At 33.2% G+C, this 20,514-nt stretch overlaps 1 protein-coding gene across 1 annotated transcript in view; it reads right to left on the reverse strand.

Moving 5' to 3' along the window:
• Positions 1-2,920: 2,920 nt before the first annotated feature.
• LOC120354123 (midnolin homolog) overlaps positions 2,921-20,514 on the reverse strand; it is a 65,120-nt gene continuing 47,526 nt past the window's right edge. The window contains 6 exon segments of the mRNA XM_039440414.1: positions 2,921-3,500; positions 5,211-5,564; positions 7,296-7,553; positions 10,929-11,000; positions 11,773-11,793; positions 11,796-11,859. Coding sequence (XP_039296348.1) covers positions 5,218-5,564; positions 7,296-7,553; positions 10,929-11,000; positions 11,773-11,793; positions 11,796-11,859 — 762 coding nt within the window. The 3' untranslated portion in view covers positions 2,921-3,500; positions 5,211-5,217.

Here is a 20,514-nt window from a genome sequence, read left to right on the forward strand (position 1 = left end):
ATCATGTGTCAGCGCATGAAGGACTGTATGTGTGTGATAATGCATTGCATGCAATGAATTCTTCAGCTGACTAAATCACAACATTTTTTTTCTTATGCACTTTCAATGTTATTTGTATATCCTGAAGAAGAACGAAGGAGTGAGTGAATTTTGTTGTCCAACGAACGACCTGTAAAAAGGTTCGAAGAATATGTGTTCAAAATTTGAAGATGATTAATCAATTCTTTCTTAAGTTATTCTAGAACATACAAACAGACGGACAACGAATTTGGCATTCAGTACGTCAAAAGTGAGAACTCGCTAACTCACGTTCAATTAAAATGACATTAGAAGAGGAAAACAGCCGAGCCCTTCCTCTTCTAAATTTTGATTAATATCAGTTCGAGATAAGGTGTCGACTCTAAAAGTTTTAAAAAATATTTCAAATTTGATTTTATCGAAGAATCACCATAGAAGTTAGGTGGAATCCTTTTCAATAAGTGAAAAGCTGTGATAAGTTCTGGATCTAGATAGTGTGTTTGTCTTTTCGGTCTCAAAATGTTATAGTTTTTTTAAAGTTTGGACTTTTCTAATCAATTGTGATTAATTTCATTTAATTTTGAAGTATTTTTTTAAATTTAAAAATGATTTTTGTGTTTTTAATTGTAAATTGAGTGTGTAATTGAATAATGTTAAGTGACACATAACCAAGCTACATTTGGACTGTTGTATAAATTAGAATTGGAACCGTTTTGGGCTTATAAGCCTGTGGTACTTTTCTATAAGTTGTGTAATTCTAATGATTAAATAAAATAAATAAATAAAATAAAATAAATATTTCAGCATTAATTGCATGGGAAGCGTTGTTGTTACCTCTAAAAGGAATTCTGACCGTTTCAAGTGAATCTCACTATGGTGCTTTTCATCACATTCACATCAGCAATTAATTATTAGATCAGTAATAAAAAAATATATAGGAATTTAATATTGTTATTGTACTTACATGAAAAAACAGTCAAGCTAAAAAGAAGTCATGAAAAAAATCAAGTTAGAATTAATTTTTTTATAGCACTTAGTTAAAGACTGATAAGTTATTCTATTTTAACTTAAATTGATAAGAATATTGTTTGTGAAGGTAAAACCCATTGGTTTCTATATTCTATATTGGTCAAGAATTAGATTGAATCAGAATTTTTCATCTAGATTCTATTTTTTACCATTTTTGGAGATTTTTTCACTTACAGTACGCTTATTGTTAAACACCTATAGTGAAATTCACTTGAAACTGTCATTATGTCTCATAAATAACATCAATGTTTCCCATTCAAACAATGCTGACATTCAAATCTATTCAGTTTTCCGGTCTTGTACGTTAATTCTCGGTTGGATGCAAATAATTTTTAGATATTTATAAAATAGAGTTATTTATAGTACCCTTTTTTGTAAAATATTAATATAATAATAGATTAAAAATACAAATTATAACAACTAGTTTCAGTATTCCACACCATATTAATCTATTATTTTATTAATTCCAAAAAGGGTACAATAATTCTATTTTATAAATAAAAATAAGTAGCCCTGTATTCATACATTTCAACAACTTTCAGATATTTTGTTTCAGTATTTTGCTAGCGCTATATGAAAGTAGGGTACTAATAATTCTTTACAGATCGATTTTCACATATTTTTGTGCGAATATAAAGAAAAAGGACACAGATTGAATTTTGAACTGTAATTTATTAATGCATTTAATCAAATAATAACCATTCAGGAATAGAAAAAACAACAAAATAACATTGACAAAGACAAAACCTATATTGTCAAAACCATTCAGTGAATATTGAATATCATCATCAACTTTATAAAATAACCAAAATAATTCATATATAATGCATCATTCACTACGGTGTACTTAAAATTCACTCTAAATTGTATTATTTATAGATTTACCTAAGATAGAAACTAAACGTAAAGTATTTCTCAAATAATAATAATGATTATGAATAACAATCTATACAAAAATGAAACTACAATATTATTAATTTCAAATCAAGAGATACCATTGTTCTCACAGACAGATTTGAATATTTTAAATATATTCTCACAGCAATAATACATACATTATCTTCAATCGATTACTATAGCATTCAATATTACTATTACTATTATTATTGATAATAATTGTAATTTGAGATAATATTAAACTACAATTTAAGGGAGGTATGCATTCGAGTCAACCAACTAAGCTCTCCACTCTCCACTAGACAAAACACACCAAATTTCATACAATTTATACGTATATTTCATAAAAGGAAATTATACAAAACAACAAACTTCTATCTTTAATTACTTACAAGTACAGAGGGAGTGTAATGGTTGAATTCAAACTGAATTTGTAAAATTTATATTAAAGAAATGGAAAACCCATAATTGTATCAAATTAGGTAAGTTACTGATAACGAAAAAAATATGTCAAAAAATTCATATTAACTTTAAAGATGAATGAAAAATAATGAACTGAGGCAAGTTATTCGATTGATCATACATGCCTCAATAAAATAAGTATTTTGTATATTATGAGTATTATTTAAAAACTTGATAAAATTTTCAAATCCGAAATTAAATAATACATTAATTTGTTTCCAATAAACTGAAACAAGTTCATAGGGATGAAGTCTTCGATTTATATTTTACACGACTATACAAGCAGAATTTTCAAATTGTATTTTTATTACTGTATTACACTAGAGGTGAAGGCTCGCTTCGCTCGCCTTGGCAGTTTATTGTAATGATTTAGATAAAAAGAGAATATCACGAAAAGAACAACAGGGAAATTAGCTGAGTAAGAAAGAATAAAATAAAATAAAAGATTGGTACGATCAAGTGGGAGCTTGATAAGTGTATGATAATATTAAACAGCATATAGAATAAATTACAGAAGAGAATTTTCAAGATAGAACACAATTTTAGGTTTCTTAATAATTCCACATTTTACAATGATCAAAGCCGACATCTTCTACAATATTATTTCAAAACTTCAGATTTACATCATATGATAATGAATATTGGCATAAAGCTCACATCATAATATCAAGATGTTTTTTGAAGTTCTATTCACTTAGAATCTCAATGTGATAAAAGTATCAAACTGAATTATATTCACACGATAAAAACACATCCATTTCAAAAAGCCCATCTCCTCACAATGCCCAAATTAACGACAACATTTAAATCTTCAAGAACTGTATTAGGGCGTCACAATAATTTGGATTAACATTGTTCATATATTACAATGTCCATTTAGAAAACATACACTGTCGATAATATAATAATAGTAATAATAATACAAACAAAGTGTTCTAAACAGCAGATATCCATAGCGGTTGCATACAAAACGATTAATTACAACTTCCAAAGATACAATCAATGACGATCAGCGAATTATATTTATTATTTTATGTTCAGTCCAAATACGTCTATAGATCCATCCATTACCTTGCGCTTGATCAACTTATTTTCTGGAACAGAAAAATTTGTAAATTAGTAAAAATTGAATGTGAGCCATTCATAAAATAAATGTGTAAATATTTTAAAATATAAATTTAAATTCGGGAGAGAAACAGTTTTGGACCGAACTTGATACATCAGTAAAATTTTAATGTAGACAGTTTATAAAATGAATAAATTTGTTTGCAATCAATATTTTGCAATATACATTAAAATTGGTGTGGAGAGAAAGTTTCTTGCTGACCTATTGTACTCTCCATCATTTTATGTGCACCTCTATGTATGAAATAAATGAATTGTATGAATATTTTGTGTGAACAAATAAATAAATTATATCAAACATTCCTCAATTACTAAATATATCTCAAATGCAGCCACTCAGTAGTCTCCGTACAACTCAGGCATTCGATTTATCAAATCCAAAACCAATACACCAGATCATTTCCAGATTAGCCTTCACATGAGCCACATAAGTCGAATTTATTTTTCAATTTATTAAAAATTGGACATATATTGTTTAGTTCAATTTCTCATGGATATATTATATTAAAGATGGTATAGTAAGGTGATACGCTTACTTATTCATTTTAGAACTGAACAGTTTTTTTATATCTTCTGAAAAAATCAGTAAATGTGACTCATGTGGTTTCTGATTTTAGCGATTCATTTATTACTTGATAAATATATTATTTATTATAATATCACTTCACTTATATGGGCTACTTTATTAAAATTAATAGAAACAATATAAAAGCATGAAGTACCCTTTTATTTAAAACATTTCTTATCATCAACTTATATATAAGCGTATGGTGTTGCAGTTGTTAGGGCAAGAAAAGTCAAGTGTAAAAAAATAGTGCCTACCAATTTGGATTTGTCATAATATAAAATATGAATTAATATACATGAAACTAACAACTAACGATCAGTTTTTTCGGATCATCAACTTGAGTACAAAAAAACAGACTACAGTCCAAAACTTCTTTTAAACAATTATTAGTTTCGGCCTACTTTGAAAATGGCCAAAGTAGGTCGAAACTAGTTGTTTGAAATGTTTTAATGTTTTAAAAAAATGTTTATATTTACTTGTAAATATATGGGCCCGTTCTGTGTACAGAATGTGGTGAATTGTCCGATTCACAATAATTACCAGGTAAAAAGTTCCGCATCCCATGGGAAGAATTTTGAAAGATTCTGTACCAGAAACCAGTTCCAGTTCCAAGTTCCTGCCCCACAGTCGAAGCGTGGTAAATTGTTACAGTTCCAACTATCCGAGCTCTCATTGGTCGATTGAATTTTGTAGTCTGCTTGCTTCTCTGCGTATGCGCTTATAGCTTGTTTACCATAGCATAGCCATAGAATACATAACCAACAAAATTATGTTTGATAACCATTCGTTAAATGAATTTTTCTCTACAGAAAATTTGAGATTAATGGAATGAAAGAAATGCACACTTTTCTAGACGGTAAGTATGTACAACAGCCTTTCTTCATTCACGCAGCTAGTGAACGACACAATTTGTAAATCAACTTTATAAGTGCGCGCCAAAAGCTTGAACCAACGATTTTGAAATGGCGTTCCATATGGGAACATTTTGCACTAGTCACGTGATGGAACAATTTACGATTGGAACTGGAACAATTTACTGTACACAGAACGTACAGATTGTGAATTGAAAGAAATGATATTTGAGTTTGGCGTAGGTTTTTAGGCTACTCACACACTAGTTACGCGACAACCGGTTCGGGTGCTGTGGCGGGAGACGTCTGCTGTTCGCCGTTGGGACACTGCAGTTGTCCGCCTGCGTCCTCCTGGCCACCAGACGGCGACGAAGTGTCCATAGCTGCGTCTCCTGCTGCTGCCGCATTCGTGGTCACTGCGGTAGCGTTGGTCACTGCGGTAGCGTTAGTCACTGCGGTTGCGTTAGTCACTGTGGTGGCGTTGGTCACTGCGGTCGCGTTAGTCACTGCGGTTGTATTGGTCACTGCGGCTTCGTTGGTGACAGATTCCGGTTGCTTGGCGTCGGTCCACATCTGTTGGGTGGGCGAAGTTGGAGTGCCTGGTTGTGAGCCACCTAAACAAGTGATAATCTATTTTTAATAATAATTAATGGAAATTGTAGCCTACATGCCTACATCACAAGCAGAGTCAAAAGGTTGAATAATAATAGGTATAATAATTAGTATAATAGGCTTAGATGGAGCATTCGATAGTAGATAAGCCATAGGATATGGCACGCTTTGTTGGGAACTGTTCGTAGTCATCCATATAGTTCATCAACTATGAGATACTAGAGTCTTGCCGTTACGTATTTTAAAGTAGTGGTACTTTTACAAGTCTCAAGTACATTTTTCAGACTAGTTAGAATAGTGCTCAGATAGCGCTTCCATCACAATGGTAGAATTATCATTTGCATCACTTTTGAGCAATTTCTTTAAACTAGGATTTGAGAGTATTTATTTGATATGAACGATTGGACTGCTATGACTGATCAAGGTTCTATTACAAATTGTTCAATTTTATTTAGTCGGTTAATTTCAGAAGGCAACTTATTCATCTATTTCTTTTATCTATGACTCATTTTCTTTGTAATTTTGGCATTGTTTAGATGATGATCTGAACGTCCGTGATGATTGTGATGATCCGGAATTTTATTTATTCTTATTATACTAAGGGCCGTTTGCACAGTGACAGTTTAAACTAAATTTCATTTTAAACTGGATTTAATTTGTATCAAGTGTCTCGTTTGTTATAGTGTGTTTCATTTTGAGTTTAAGCCACCAGCTGATTAAATTCAGTTTAAGCTTTGACTGTGCAGTATAAGAATCGATAAAATTCCGGATCATCATAATCATCACGGACGTTCAGATCATCATCTAAACAATGCCAAAATTACAAAGAAAATGAGTCATGAAATCATTTATTTGATAAAAAGCGCTTACTTTTTCATATTTCAATTATTGCAGCTTACGTTTTCCACCACCTGGATCCTTTTACATTTTTCTATTATACAGGCGGTTTTTTGTATTTTTTCATCATAAAGTATCCAAAAACTGTATGAGCATGTTGTTCAAATGTTTTTTATTACAAGGAAAATCAAGAAAATTTGTGAAATCAATTCATTTTACTCACAAAATAAATTTGAAAAAAATTATGTCTCACACCAGTGATAATGGTGAATGAATAAATATAATTTATTGCCGTTCAACATTACAATAGTTATGGACAACGTCATATGTATCAATGTATGCATGCATGATAAATGATGATCATCGATACAATACTAGAAATCATGGAGTTCGTAATTATGCAGTATCCTCAACATAGAACATCAGCATTCGAGAAAGAATCTCTTTATAGCATATACTTCTCTCAACTGAAATAAGGACTATAATATTGATCGCCTAGACCTGTTCAAGTTTGCGATTGAGAATAAAATATTATCTGATTGGTTCTCGTGAAATTAATCACAGTTAAAATTTAACCGGCTGTTGTGCAACCGGGCCATAGTCTCATTTTCAAGAGAGTGAGTATTTATTGGCTTTTCACAAAGTGAGTCATATGTATACTCACTGACTCAAATACCATTATGAGTCGAAACACGTTGTGAGAAATAAAACTGTTACAAGTAATAAAAAACTGTGCTAGTTGAAAACATCGCAGGTGGCAATCAGATGATTCGCCACAAACGCATAATTATGCTATACGTTAATTTGATGTTTTGCTATACATTACTTTGATTTACGGGTACGTACTTTGATTTTTTTGAGATAGACTAATGAATGAATAGGAGTCGATGCTATACCAGTGTTGTTGTTAGTTGCAGTTCTGGCCGCTAGAGGCGTGGCGGCAGCAGGAGCGGAGGCGACCCGCGTGTAAGGCGCGGTTCTAGCCGCGCGTCTCTTCTCGCGCCGCTCCTCCATGATGAGACGCAGTCGCTCCATCTTGCCGCGAGTCGCCTGGTTCTCCAGCGACTCTCCGCGACTGCTTCCTCCCACACATTGCTCCGAATCTATTGTCGAAAATATATAAATTACTACAAACCTAGTACATTTTTCCAATTAAATTGAATAATTGCCTTTATTGAGAACGGAGTTAGGATTCTATAGTGAGGTCCACGTTATAATGGCAGTGTTTGATTAGCAATGGTATTGCTATCCTTGTCAATCATTCAAAAAAGCAGATGGCGCTATCTCTTTCTCGCTTTACTCTGTTGCCAGATCGTCTTTTAACGATGATGAAATTAATAATAATTAACAAAATAATCGTGATAGACAATCAAGCATTAGATCAAGTGAGAGACTTCAGCTACTTGGGATGCCGCATTTCATTCGATAAGGATGAAGATGTTGGTGAAAAAGTGGCGAGATTCAGTGCGGTCTGTGGCACTATAAGACGAGCTATAGGAAGGCGAACGAGACCCAGATACCCAGCTGAAGTTTTACAGAACAATGGCGATACCGTTAATAACATACGGTAGCGAGGCATGGGTTTTAAGCAGACAAACTGAATCTCGTATACAAGCTGCTGAAATGAGATTTTTACGAGCGGTCAAAGGTTGTAGTAGACTGGATAAAATAAGGAATGACAACATAAGAGCTGAATTGAATGTAGAACCGCTATTGGATATTCTGAAGAAATATCGGGAAAATTGGTCTACCCATTTATTTAGAATGCCATCCAATAGGCTGTCAATATTAGCATGGGAGTACAAACCCGAAGGAAAGCGAGGCATAGGAAGACCAAGAAAGAAATGGATGCCGGTACAGGCCAATAGAGCCTAATCCTTGTGTAAGAAGAAGAAGATGATGATGATGATGATGATGATGATGATGATGATGATGATGATTAACAAAATATTTCATCTAAATTACCGTATTTAAATTTATTGTGAAATCATTGAAAAATATAATTTCTGGCTTAATAAAATATAATCGATTATTTTTTAAACGAGAATGAACAGTTAATATTACATCAACCTGTATCGGCTGTTTAATATTATTAAACCTGTATCGGCTCTACCGTCATTGACAAGACAGAGGATCGGCAACGTTGTTCTCCACTGCCATTATTTCGTGGACCTCACTATAAGTCCTCTCTGCCACACAATTCTACAGGCACATAGGAACTTTGAAACTTTATTCATTTGCAAAAATGAACATACACAAACAGCATAGATAACACAAATTTATTGTAAATACAATACATGACACAAATTGTACTGTAAATAATTGACGGAGACAATTTTAATAGCATCATTAGATTATGATTTAAAAGCGAAAGCACACCGCAACAGATATACGTATGCAGACAGACAATATTCAAACATGCAGACGTGCGCAGACATATGGAGACAGACAGACGTCTTTGTGTGATGCAACATTCGAACATTCGAGAAGGGGATTTTTCCCTGTCTGCTGTTATATATGTTCGCCCTTATACACTAGCTCAATGTACCTAGAATATATTCTCTATAGATACATTGTAATAGCCTATGAAACTTTTTTTCAATTGCTGACGATGAGCCCACTTCAGATCTAGACTTTTGCGTGGGTAATGGAAACGAATTATGATGAGAGATGAGTGGACCTACAGATTTAGGTGGGCCAGACCCACACAGGGAAGCGATTTTCAAACACATTTGAGCTAAATTCCTACACAACATTGAAAATATAATTCCCAAGACTTCTAATTAGAACTTATCGGAATTATAATTACACTGTAACCTGTGTGTGTGTGTGTGTGTGTGTGTGTGTGTGTGTGTGAATCCAGCTTTATTGCCAATAAAATAGTTACAACATATTAAATCAAAGACGTTTTTCACAATATATTATAATGAAAATAAACAGTCGAACCTCTCTATAACGAACCTCTACTTCACAAAATTCTCTACACAACGAATTTTCATCTGGTCCCATGACATTTATGAATTTTGGCTGCTTATTTACCTCTATTTAACGTATTTTGGACCTCTCAACAACAAAGTTTTCTCTTGACTTCAACATACAAAGTGTAGTGTGTATTGGAAGCAGACGGTTATTTTCAAGGAATTGTTTGGTTTCAGCAGAAAGGACAATCTGAAAATAATGGCAATTCAGGTAGGAAGAAGATAGGGTGGTAGACAGTCAATAGAGGGTGAAACACATGTCGGAAATTGAATGCAAGTAACTGGAAATTGAATTCCAAGAACTTGTCATTATTGTAGACCAGGCAGGTGAAGGACTGGGCTTTCCCATTCTTGCTTTTGTCACACATTTCAATTTTTTAAACTGACTATGATGATGATAGCTGTGAAGAACCTGAGGAGAAGAATCCGTCACATCAAAAATTTCTAGAGGCTTTCAAAATTATCAGGCAAGGATTAAAACTGAAAAATAGTGTACCAGACATGTCTGACTGTTTGAATAGATGTGAGTCGTTTATGAAACATGATTTTTTTATTCAAATGCAAAATTCAGCCGAAAATTACCAACTTTTTCAAATATAAAACATTAAAAAAATAGGAAAGTTGAGCTATTATAGTATTTATAGTGAAGTTATTGACAAAATAATCGTATTTTGGGTTCCATCTAATAGTAGTGTAAAGAGTTGAAAAATATTCCTACAGAGTATGTACTTTGATTGAACTCTACTAATAGTACAAATAAAGCTTTCTGAAAATAAATTGATGAGTTTACTTACTTATTTCATTTTATAAATATTCAAAAAACATATTTTTTTTATTCTAAACTTCATGAATTTTTAAATTTCCATATTAATATTGGCCTAATAGGTACCCTACCTACGTTCGCGATGATGTTGTATGTACCATATCATTTATTTACCGCCGTGATACGATATTATAAGATCCATAGGATCGTGGCGGTTTTCTTGACAGAACCTCTCAATAACGAATACCTCTCTGCAGCGAATTTTTTCTCGTGATAATCGACTTCGTTATACAGAGGTTCGACTGTAATTATTGTTGGCCCAAAAATGAAAATTGGCACAATTATTCTTGTCGGCCAAGCAGAAGAATGAATTGTTTGTTTGTTTAAAAACGGGGCGTAGTCGCAGTTTTTATAGCAATCTTTATTTACTCATATATATAATTGGAATCGTTTCTCCTTGACGAAATTAAACATTCCTAAATAGTTCAAAATAGCTGAAACTCTACACTATTTTCACTTTATTCTATTTTGTGTTCAACTTTTTGGTTTTCCGAAATTATTCAAATGCGAATATGACAATGACTACAACTACGCCCCGTTTTGGAAAGCCAATTTTCTGACTCCAGCTGTTTAAAGTCTAGTTAGAACTTGGCCAAATCCCGAACTCGGGATCCGGCACTAGGCACTACCTCCGTAAACAAAGCCGTAGTGCATTCGCGTGACGTCAGCACAGGTAGGGCTCCTACACCAATAAAAACACTAGCTGATATAGATCAGCTGAAATCAACGAATGTGGATGATGGTGGAGATGTCGCGTTTTGGGCGACCGAAGCGGTCCTGCAGTGCTGGGTTCAGTGTGCCTGCCAACACAATAAATTAATTGAATTATCTGATAAATAATTAATTTGCCTGTATTATTACTAGATAATTGTTTCAACATAAACCTAAATTGCATAATAATAGACCTACACCTCAAAGTTAAAATCAGATTTTCCTTCTTATTTTTTCAGAATATTAAGAGATGTCTGTGACTTCATATTAAGTATTTTCAACAATTCAAAGCACTGGTTTGCTATTCTAATTTGTCAATGAGACTTTTTTCAACAAATAAAATATCAGTCATTATATTATTACTTCTTCCATGGAAAATAAAAGACGCATGAGACGATTTTAAATGAAGAAACATTTTCATCAAGAATAATTGAAAATGGAATAGATTCAGCACAAGAATAAAATTATGATACATAACGTAAAGAAAAATTAAATAAAAAAGTAAGTTTGGCTGTAATATAGATTTTATCTATCAAAAGTAAGTATTAGTCATAGAATATTGGATAGGATCACAGAACATCAATTTTTAAAAAATCAAGCTGTTCTTGAGTCTGTGAGATTATACAAAAATTATTTATTTATGTATAATAAAGTTAGTAGTTGCATCGTTTTGAATTAAGCCTGTTGATCATCTTTCAATCATTGAAAATTTTCAGTCTATCCCATGATCATTTTCCACCGTAATAATAGATGGTTTCCGCTAGTATGAATAAATTGTATTATACAATGATTGGTAAGGGAATAAAATGATATTGGAGTAAGGATTTGTGAATATTTGATTAAAAATTGAGCAAAACTGACCCGAGAAAGTTCCTGAGTAAACTCCTTTGCCATGATGATGCATGCTCTCAATGATGGCTCCCTGTCTCCTTTCAGTGTTGCCATATCCTGAAAAACAAACAAAAATATACCAATGAATAACAAGTTTATGACAGAGAAACGTCTTTACAATCATACGTAAAGTGAAAAGCCTCCCAAGTTTTGGAGGTTTTATTAAAATAGAAACTTTATTGTATCAGATCAAATCAGATACAATATACAAGTCAATATTATAATTATATATAATTTAACAATATACAATATATATTCTATATTATAATAATCAATTATAGGAACAAACAAAATATAAAAGGCAAATAGAATTGGACATGAATGATTCACTTCATCGAATTCATTAATAAGACACTTCTAATGAAGTTATTAGACAGAATATTGTATATTAATAACCATAAAAAATTTGAAATCTTTATCGAAAATTCTTCTTGGAAGAATTCAAAGTATTTTTAAGCCAGTTAAAAAATGATTCCATCGTACCCTTTTTAAAAATGTTTTTTATATAAAATAGAAGTATAACAACTAGTTTCGGAATGTTAAATCCATCAACAAGTTTTTCTTTTTAACTAACAAATCAAAGAGGCCCTGAAAAACGTTATTAAAAATATTTCTAGGCTATTATATTAATTTAACGGAGTTGAATGAATCCATTATCCACAAATCCATATTGAACTCAAATGAGAAAAGATTTCCACACACTATACAATTTGTATACCGGTAAGCGAAATCTATTCTTGTTACCTATCGATATTTTATTCTATCATTGAAAAAAATTGTATTCATTGATCAACTGAGCGTAACACAATAGCTGATTCCCAACACAAGAATAAGATAGGTACAATTCTTTAGACCTACAATTGCGTCACTAGTTAAATTCATCAACAATGGTATGAAATTCAAAACTTAATCACCAACGACAATTATAATTGATAATGACGCAACTTATAAAGAACTGAAGTTTCAGTATATTTTGTAGTAGTCGACAGCACATTTCACAATATTTTTCAACTTTTATATTCCACAAATTTTGATAGAATATGATACTAACTGACCCAGATAAATTTGCTGAATAAGTGGAGTTACTCAAAGAACACAAAAACTAGGCAAGAAAAAATAGCCATGAAATTGAATAATAATCCAAATTAGATTGCTTACCAATCAATGTGGTGAAAGTTATTTATGAGACAAAATTAAGAAATAAAGAAGGTTTGGGCAATTGCCTGTCTTCTTTTCTTAATACGTATTTGTTTGCTTCAATCAATCAATAAAGATAAATAATTTAATATATAAATAGATAGATGAATAATGTGATGTAAATAATCAAGGATAGTATCATAGAGAAACAATAGCGTAAGTTTATGCTTATGCTATCGTTTCTCTATGATAGCATCTATACACTATAAATAGTATCTATACACTATGCTTGGTTAGTAATGACAACCTTAGTAATAATATTATTTTGTTATGGAAGCAATTTTTGAGAAAAATCCTGTATGCTTCCTTGTTTTCATGAATGAATAAATAAATGAATGAATAAATTGATGGTCAATAGTAGGTCAGTGTTAGTGTATCAGTATAGTATTGAGTATGGTGAAAACTAAAAAAAACTGATCATATTAATCAAGTTATTTGTTTCACATTAGTTTTCCATCAACACTTTAAAATGAAATTTTTTACCGGTTTATAATCTGTATCTACTTTAAATTATTACTAAATAAGGTGATTCAATACGATCTATCACCTATAAATAACATAAATACGTAATTGAATCTATTTACTAGCAGAAAAAATGTTGATTTCTTCTACAATTGACGTAAGTATCGGCTTCATTAATATTATTGGACAGGTTTTAGACTGACGTTTATTTAGATGGAATGGGATACACCATAAATTTTTCATGCATTATACTGTATTTAGATCTCCATTATAGAATTATTTCTAAGGAATTAATAGAATGAATTTATACTATATATACTATGAATTGTAACATGCATTAATTTTGGCAATAAAATATTATTATTTACTTCTGAGAAACTGTATGTATACGCCACATATGAAAATGTTTTACTACTACAGTGGAATTCTTTTTCAACTGTCAGTCTACCTTACAAACAACAATAATGCTTTCCATTGAACCAATGCTGATAGTTGAATAATTCAATTCAATTATGGTAAATTTATTAATTTCTGTTAATCTGTATTTTAAATTCAATTCAGTGTTAGTGAATCACACTATAGAAGTAATACATGAAACCATAAAGAAAACAAACACAAGAAACATAGAAAAACATGAAAGCTTATGAATTCTATAATGAAACTCAGTGCAGGGTCTAAGCTAGGAAACTAGGAAATTATTGTAAAATTACCGTGAAATAATAATTGTAAAAGTTGCTTTGTTTTTCAAGTTAATTCACGAAGAAAGCTGCGCTTCACACTGCACGGAGTAAATCTCGTAATTATTTTGAATAAACATAAAATAGTTCCATTAAAATAAATCGTAATATTTAAAGCAAAATTACGTGGTTATGTGAGAAACTTTTATTTGTCCTCAAGAAGTTCTGAATAGCAGCAATTTTCGAATGAAGAATTCACCAATTGTGCTCCAAATCGAAATGTCTACGGTTCACTAAATTATAAATTTAGAACTACTAACAAAATTAGAACTACTCAACTATTGTGAACAACTTTTATTTGTACTCGAGAAGTTCCAACAAGCAATTTTCAGAATGAAGAATTCACCAAAACTGAGCACCAAATTGAAATGTCTACGTTACACTTTCTCGAAAATTGTCGCTACGTAAACTATCACGACAGCGCGTGAATGAATTTTGCAATCGGCGAAATATTGCGAAAAACAGCGCCGTGAAAGTCGAGAGCCCTGTACACAGCTATGTCGGTTTGTCTTTGACGCTCTGTCCTGACCGTAGAGTATAAAGTGACAGCCATAGTCAGCGGTGAAACGGACAAATATGGAGGGTTTTCCATTAGGGAGCTTGAACATTTCCACCTCAAGTCAAAAATTACACTTGTAGGCTATAGTATTTTTCATTCGCAATGGATCAATTCAGTTTCAATTCGAAATTCAAAAAATAATACTTTGAGTGCCTATAACGATATTCTTTCTAGATTGTTCAAGTTCTAGCCTGCCTAATTTTCAAGCCCTGCTCACCTATCAATTTTTGCTACAAGCTATACTCCTGCACAGTAGATGAGCATGACCATATTATACGCGGTTTTTACCGGCGTTTTCAGAGTCTCAACATGGCATGAAGCTCTCCGATTGGCTGATTGGGTTGTCATGTGAAAAAACACCTTATATGGTCTCACCCTAAGAATAGCATTGATTTCTGAATTCTTGGAAAATATCAAAGAGTTTTCCAAGTCATCACATTTTATTTGAAATAGAAAACTAAAAATTGAATTACTAATTAATATGAAGTGTTGGATGAAATCTTCAGAATGAAGAGAAATTGAGACAATTTTCCAAAAATATTGTAGGAGTATTTTTTACGAATAGCTTACAAGTGAAACAATTCGCTTAGATCGACTCCACATTACTTTCAGCCTGATTTGATATCAGTTGGATGATTGAACCAACCAAAATACACACAACAGGCTAGATTCATAATGCATTTGAATTAATTTATGAAGCCCATCAAAGATGTAGGCTAATATTATACCAGAAACTGACAACCAATAATGCTACGATCAGTAGAGCTAGACTTCACAGAAATTGTTCTACGAAACAGTAACATTCTCAAATTTTAATTGAAATATTTTTGTATTCAAAACTACTAACTACTAAGGTCTCACTAAGATCATCCCCACAGGGTCTATAGTGAGGTCCATGTTATAATGGCAGTGGATAAAGATAAGAGAATAGCGATGCTGATTCTCTGCATTAATTAATTATACTTCTACACTGTCAGAAACATAATTGGCATCGTTGTGGACCTAGAAAAGGATAGTACCACCGGCTTTGTCGAATGATAGACAAGGATAGCAAAACCAAAGTTGAACAAATACTTTCATTATAACGTGGACCTCACTATAGTAAAGCATCACTGTACTAACAGGTACTAAGGCCTCACTAAGATCTTCCTCGCAGGGCCTATAGTGAAGCCTCACTGTATTGACAGGTACTAAGGTCTCACTAAAATCCGCCCGCAGGATCTAGTGAAGCCTCACCGTGGGTGAAATCGGACGCGACCGATTCACAGCGAGTCAAACGCATACAAAAGCAGCCAATCCGAGTCCGGTTCACAGCGATGCGTTTCGACTTTTTTCCGTTATCTGGTAGGTTGGTGCACATTATATCTGGAGTCTGAAGACGCGAAGAGGGCACAGTGCAACGGTAAAAGGGTACCAGCCCGCTACACCGACATTCACCTCTGTCAGCATCCATTGAGAGGTTAGCATACTGACGTTGTATGCAAGGAATGCTGTCACTTTGAAGTGAACCGTTGCCTTCTCGCTCACGAGGACATGACACACTTTCCCGTCATCGTCATTTTCAATTGCTTTCATTCCATTTCTTTGCCTCTCAATTTTCAATCTCTACCACCTCGTGGGTCAACAGAGCCTTACTTTCAAGGTTTAATATTCTATGCAATTCAATTCAAATCTCTTTATTCATGTAAAGAAGTTCTCTGAGAGAACCTCAATATTATTATTACATTGCTTCTGAGTTTGCATTCTCTTCTACCTCGTGGGCCAAGAGAACCAAACTTTTAAGATTCTTTGAATTATTGCAATTACTTCTGAATTTTCATACTCACCACGTGAGTCATAAGAGCTTTCAAACCACTTATAAAAAGTACTTTAAAGGTACCTTGAGGTTTTCACAAGGTGCGTTAGGGAGCTACTACACGGTGGAATATTTGGTCAAAGATCTTTTGGTGAGGTACCAGCTTCACGGAAAAATATTTGGTCAAGAAACTTGTATCAGATTTAATTTCATTTATTAGAATCGTGTTGGAAGATGGAAGGAATGTTTACAAAAGTTGTAAAGAGTTACATCACAAAATACCGTTGATCATATTGGACCGTGTGATGGGTTAGAGTTTACGATTCAGGATAACGTGGTAGGAATAACAAGAGTGAGTTAGGACTTGGGAGTAAAACTAACGTTACCAATTCAAGTGAAACATTTGTTATTGAATTATTAAATTACAGATTTATTATGAATTGATTTTTCATCCTATCTTTCTAAATGTTTAGTATTAGTGTAGTTTAGTTAGTGTTAGAAACCCAGCCCTATTTCAAATGTTGTAATCTATAGAATTCGGAAGAGATTTCAGTTTAAGTATGCCTGTTTTTGCTCTCGTTTTGCTGTTTTGTTATGATTTTGAATTAATAAATGCAACAATAAATGAAGACATAAATAATCAATAGTTAAATAATCAATAATAAATAGTTAATCAGTTACAGTTCCCTTAAAAATCAAGTCTCAGAATATCAGTTTTAGTTTTCTGGAAAAGATGGTTAATCCCATTTAGTGGAAGTAAAGAGCTACGTGGAAAACCAGCAGAACCATTAGGAGATTGATCAATTCCTTGAATGGAATTACTGTACTTGTTAGATGTAACTGCAGGATAGGACACTGAGCCAAAAACTCTATTTATTCTACTTAAATAATTGGATCAAGAATGAAATTCATGCCAAGAAAAATCAGTCTGCAACTTCTGAACTGAATTCCTCATCAGAAAAATCCAAAATCGTTCCTTTGGTAAAACAATCGGTGTCACAATACGGTTGTGTTTGGTGTGCGGTCATCCATCCGTTGAGTGAACGGGTTGCGCGTCGCTTAGGTCACGGGGTCGCGACTGCACCAATCAGGGGTCACGGCTCGATTCACGTATATAAGACAAAATTCACGATTACTACTATTAGGTAATGACTCATTTTTATTGATAGTACTCTAATGACTACGTCTCTTTTATACATCGAAATAGGCAAGTCTGTATTAGATATGGGTTAATTATTTATTAATTTTCAATTTCAATAACATTACTAATCCTTATTTAACTAGTGAGCCCCCCGCTAGGAAAATTCGCTCAAAATGCCGCTGATATTCTAACAACATCTATTCACAATATTCCTATTCAAAATGACTATCAAATGATTATTTCCTTCCTTGATTATTGATTCTATCTATATAAGAAATTATATAAATATAGTGCTAGTATAGTGCTATAGTATCCTTTCTCCCTTATAAAGGAAAAAGGAGTTAGGTTAGGTTATAGGTCTTATTCTCCAACGGACTCGATCTGTATAATGGTTCAAAGAAAATGGGTTGAAAAATTGAAGTTGATTTATGAAATCATTCGAAAGTTGTCTTCGAACATACACTCAAACCAACCAACGGACAAAACAAAAGCTTCAAGTCAAAACTGAGTTAGCTCATTAAAAAGGAACTTGGGTAGTTTGAAGACTAAATTGAAGTGGTACCAAGCCACACAGTATTAAGCAGTTCTTCATAAATAGCACTTGAGAGAACCGGCTCTTTTTAAAATGCATGAGCCAGTTGAAATACCCATTGTTCTCCGAGTGGCCTAATTTTCCCGGCTTATCTGACTTAATTTTTCTCGCGCATTTCCATATTTATAACGAGGCCGACGCTGATTATGCTACTTATGATTATAGTAACAACGGCTGGCTAATCAATGCAGGTCTATGTAAGTTTTTAAATGCAGAGCTTACGCAATTGTATTTCAGAGTAGTAAGTGGGTCACTATTTTCTGGAGTGTGTACTGAATTCACTCTAGAAGCGATCTTGCAAATTTCTGATGCTTCCGATACTTTATGTTACTGACAAAATTTAATAAAGGCCTATTAATCTATTTATTTGTTCATATAACTACCAGTTTATTAAGACTTTATTTATTATTTTTTTTCAACGACTCTAGTGTTATCAGAATGGTAGAATCGTCAGTTACTCGACAAAAATCTCTCCCATTTCACACAATTATTGAACAACAGAAAATTTGGAACACAGTGAACCTCAATAATATTCAAATATTTATCAAGGTTTACTTGGATAAGAATACACTCATACATAGAGCTCAACCTATGTAGCTGTATAGAAGCAAGTATATTTCGGTAGATAGATTACTACAGAACCATTTTGTAGCCTGTAAAGGTACAAGAAACTGAGAAATAGAATACAATCAATTTATTTTTTGTTCGAGCTTAGTCTGAATTGAGTTGCAATGCACTGTAATAAAGACACAGCCTATTTCGACACATACAAATTTTGAAAAATGAGCCGTATTGGCACAAAGGCCCATAATAAGCACCATCTCAGTTTAAACGGAGATCAATCAGCTGATCGTTTAAACCCGGAATGTAACACATTAGAATGAATGCGACCATATCAACTAGCCATCGTGATTTAGCGTTTAATGTAGATGGTGCATATGGCCCTAATGCCCGGTTGCAGAGTCGTCACATAAAGTTAAAAACAGGCACTTAACTCATTTATGAAACCATAACTCCACATTCCCTTGCACAGACGTTAAAGTAAACTATAGCTCACATACAACTAAAAACGCCCGATTAGACACATGCTTTCGGTTTCGTTGCACAGTCGTCAGAAGGAGCTCATATATGTCTCCAATCGCTAAAACGGTCAGTTAAGGGCCCGAAGTCGTGCTGTTAGTCCACTATCTACTCGCGCCAAATTCATTTTTAAAGCTTATGATAGCTTGTTTTGAAAGTTGGTTACGAAAAAGTATCTTTATATAAGTAAATAATATAATGAGGAAGGTAGTGTTCCAATTAATTTGCAAGTAGTGTTTTCAACCAGTAGGCCCTGTCGCATGATAGGATACAAGCTAATATTTAAGTAATTTCGTATTCTAATAACCAACTGACTACTGATATTATTAGTTTCTATTTCAACAGGCAATAATTGCTAAAGGACAGAGATTATTGAAATGAAATGAAGATTCTGCAATACAAATTAAGCAATGATAGAAATGTTGCATTGATCCAAATTTTCCAATGACTTAACTGATGATACAAGATACTAAACATGTAATGAGAACTTGAGGATACAATAAAATGTTGCAAATGAAGCTGGAATAAATGAATCAAACCGTTGAACAAAATAGTGAGTTTCCAGAAACAGTTGGCATTGAGTGGTTAGAACGGGTTTCACAGTTCGAAAACAGTTTTCCAGAGTCGGCAGCGTTACGTTTTCGTTGCGTTACGTTGCTAATAACGGATAATAGCCGCTGACCGTTTTTGCAACCGTTGCACCGAGATCCGTAATGTCCTGACCTATCTTCTGGCACTCCACCTACATCTTCACACTTTCTTACGGTATTCCTCTTCTTATTCTCCTTATTCTCTAGCTTCTTCTGTTCTTGATTTTATTTTCTCTCCCAATTCTCACTATCACGTGTCACCCCTTTCCTTCTATCAAGAGTCTTCCTATTTTCTTTCTATATATTTTACTCCTACCTCCTCCTCTTCTTCTTCTTCTTCCTTATCCTTCTCCTCCTCCTCAGTGCTATTGGATGGTCACGTTGGACTGTCGGTCCCAGCTGAAGTATGACAGTCGTAAGGCCAATTGACAGTTAGAATTATAAATTCAGGAGAGGTGGGGCATCCCCGCAAGGGACTCCCTACCAACAAAAGCCTTACGAATTCCCTTTTTTCTTCTTTCTCCATTTTTTTCCAATGAAGTATGGATAAATACTTAGA

This window comes from Nilaparvata lugens, chromosome 13 (assembly GCF_014356525.2).
Source record: "Nilaparvata lugens isolate BPH chromosome 13, ASM1435652v1, whole genome shotgun sequence".
In the NCBI taxonomy this organism is placed as follows: Eukaryota; Metazoa; Arthropoda; class Insecta; order Hemiptera; family Delphacidae; genus Nilaparvata; species Nilaparvata lugens.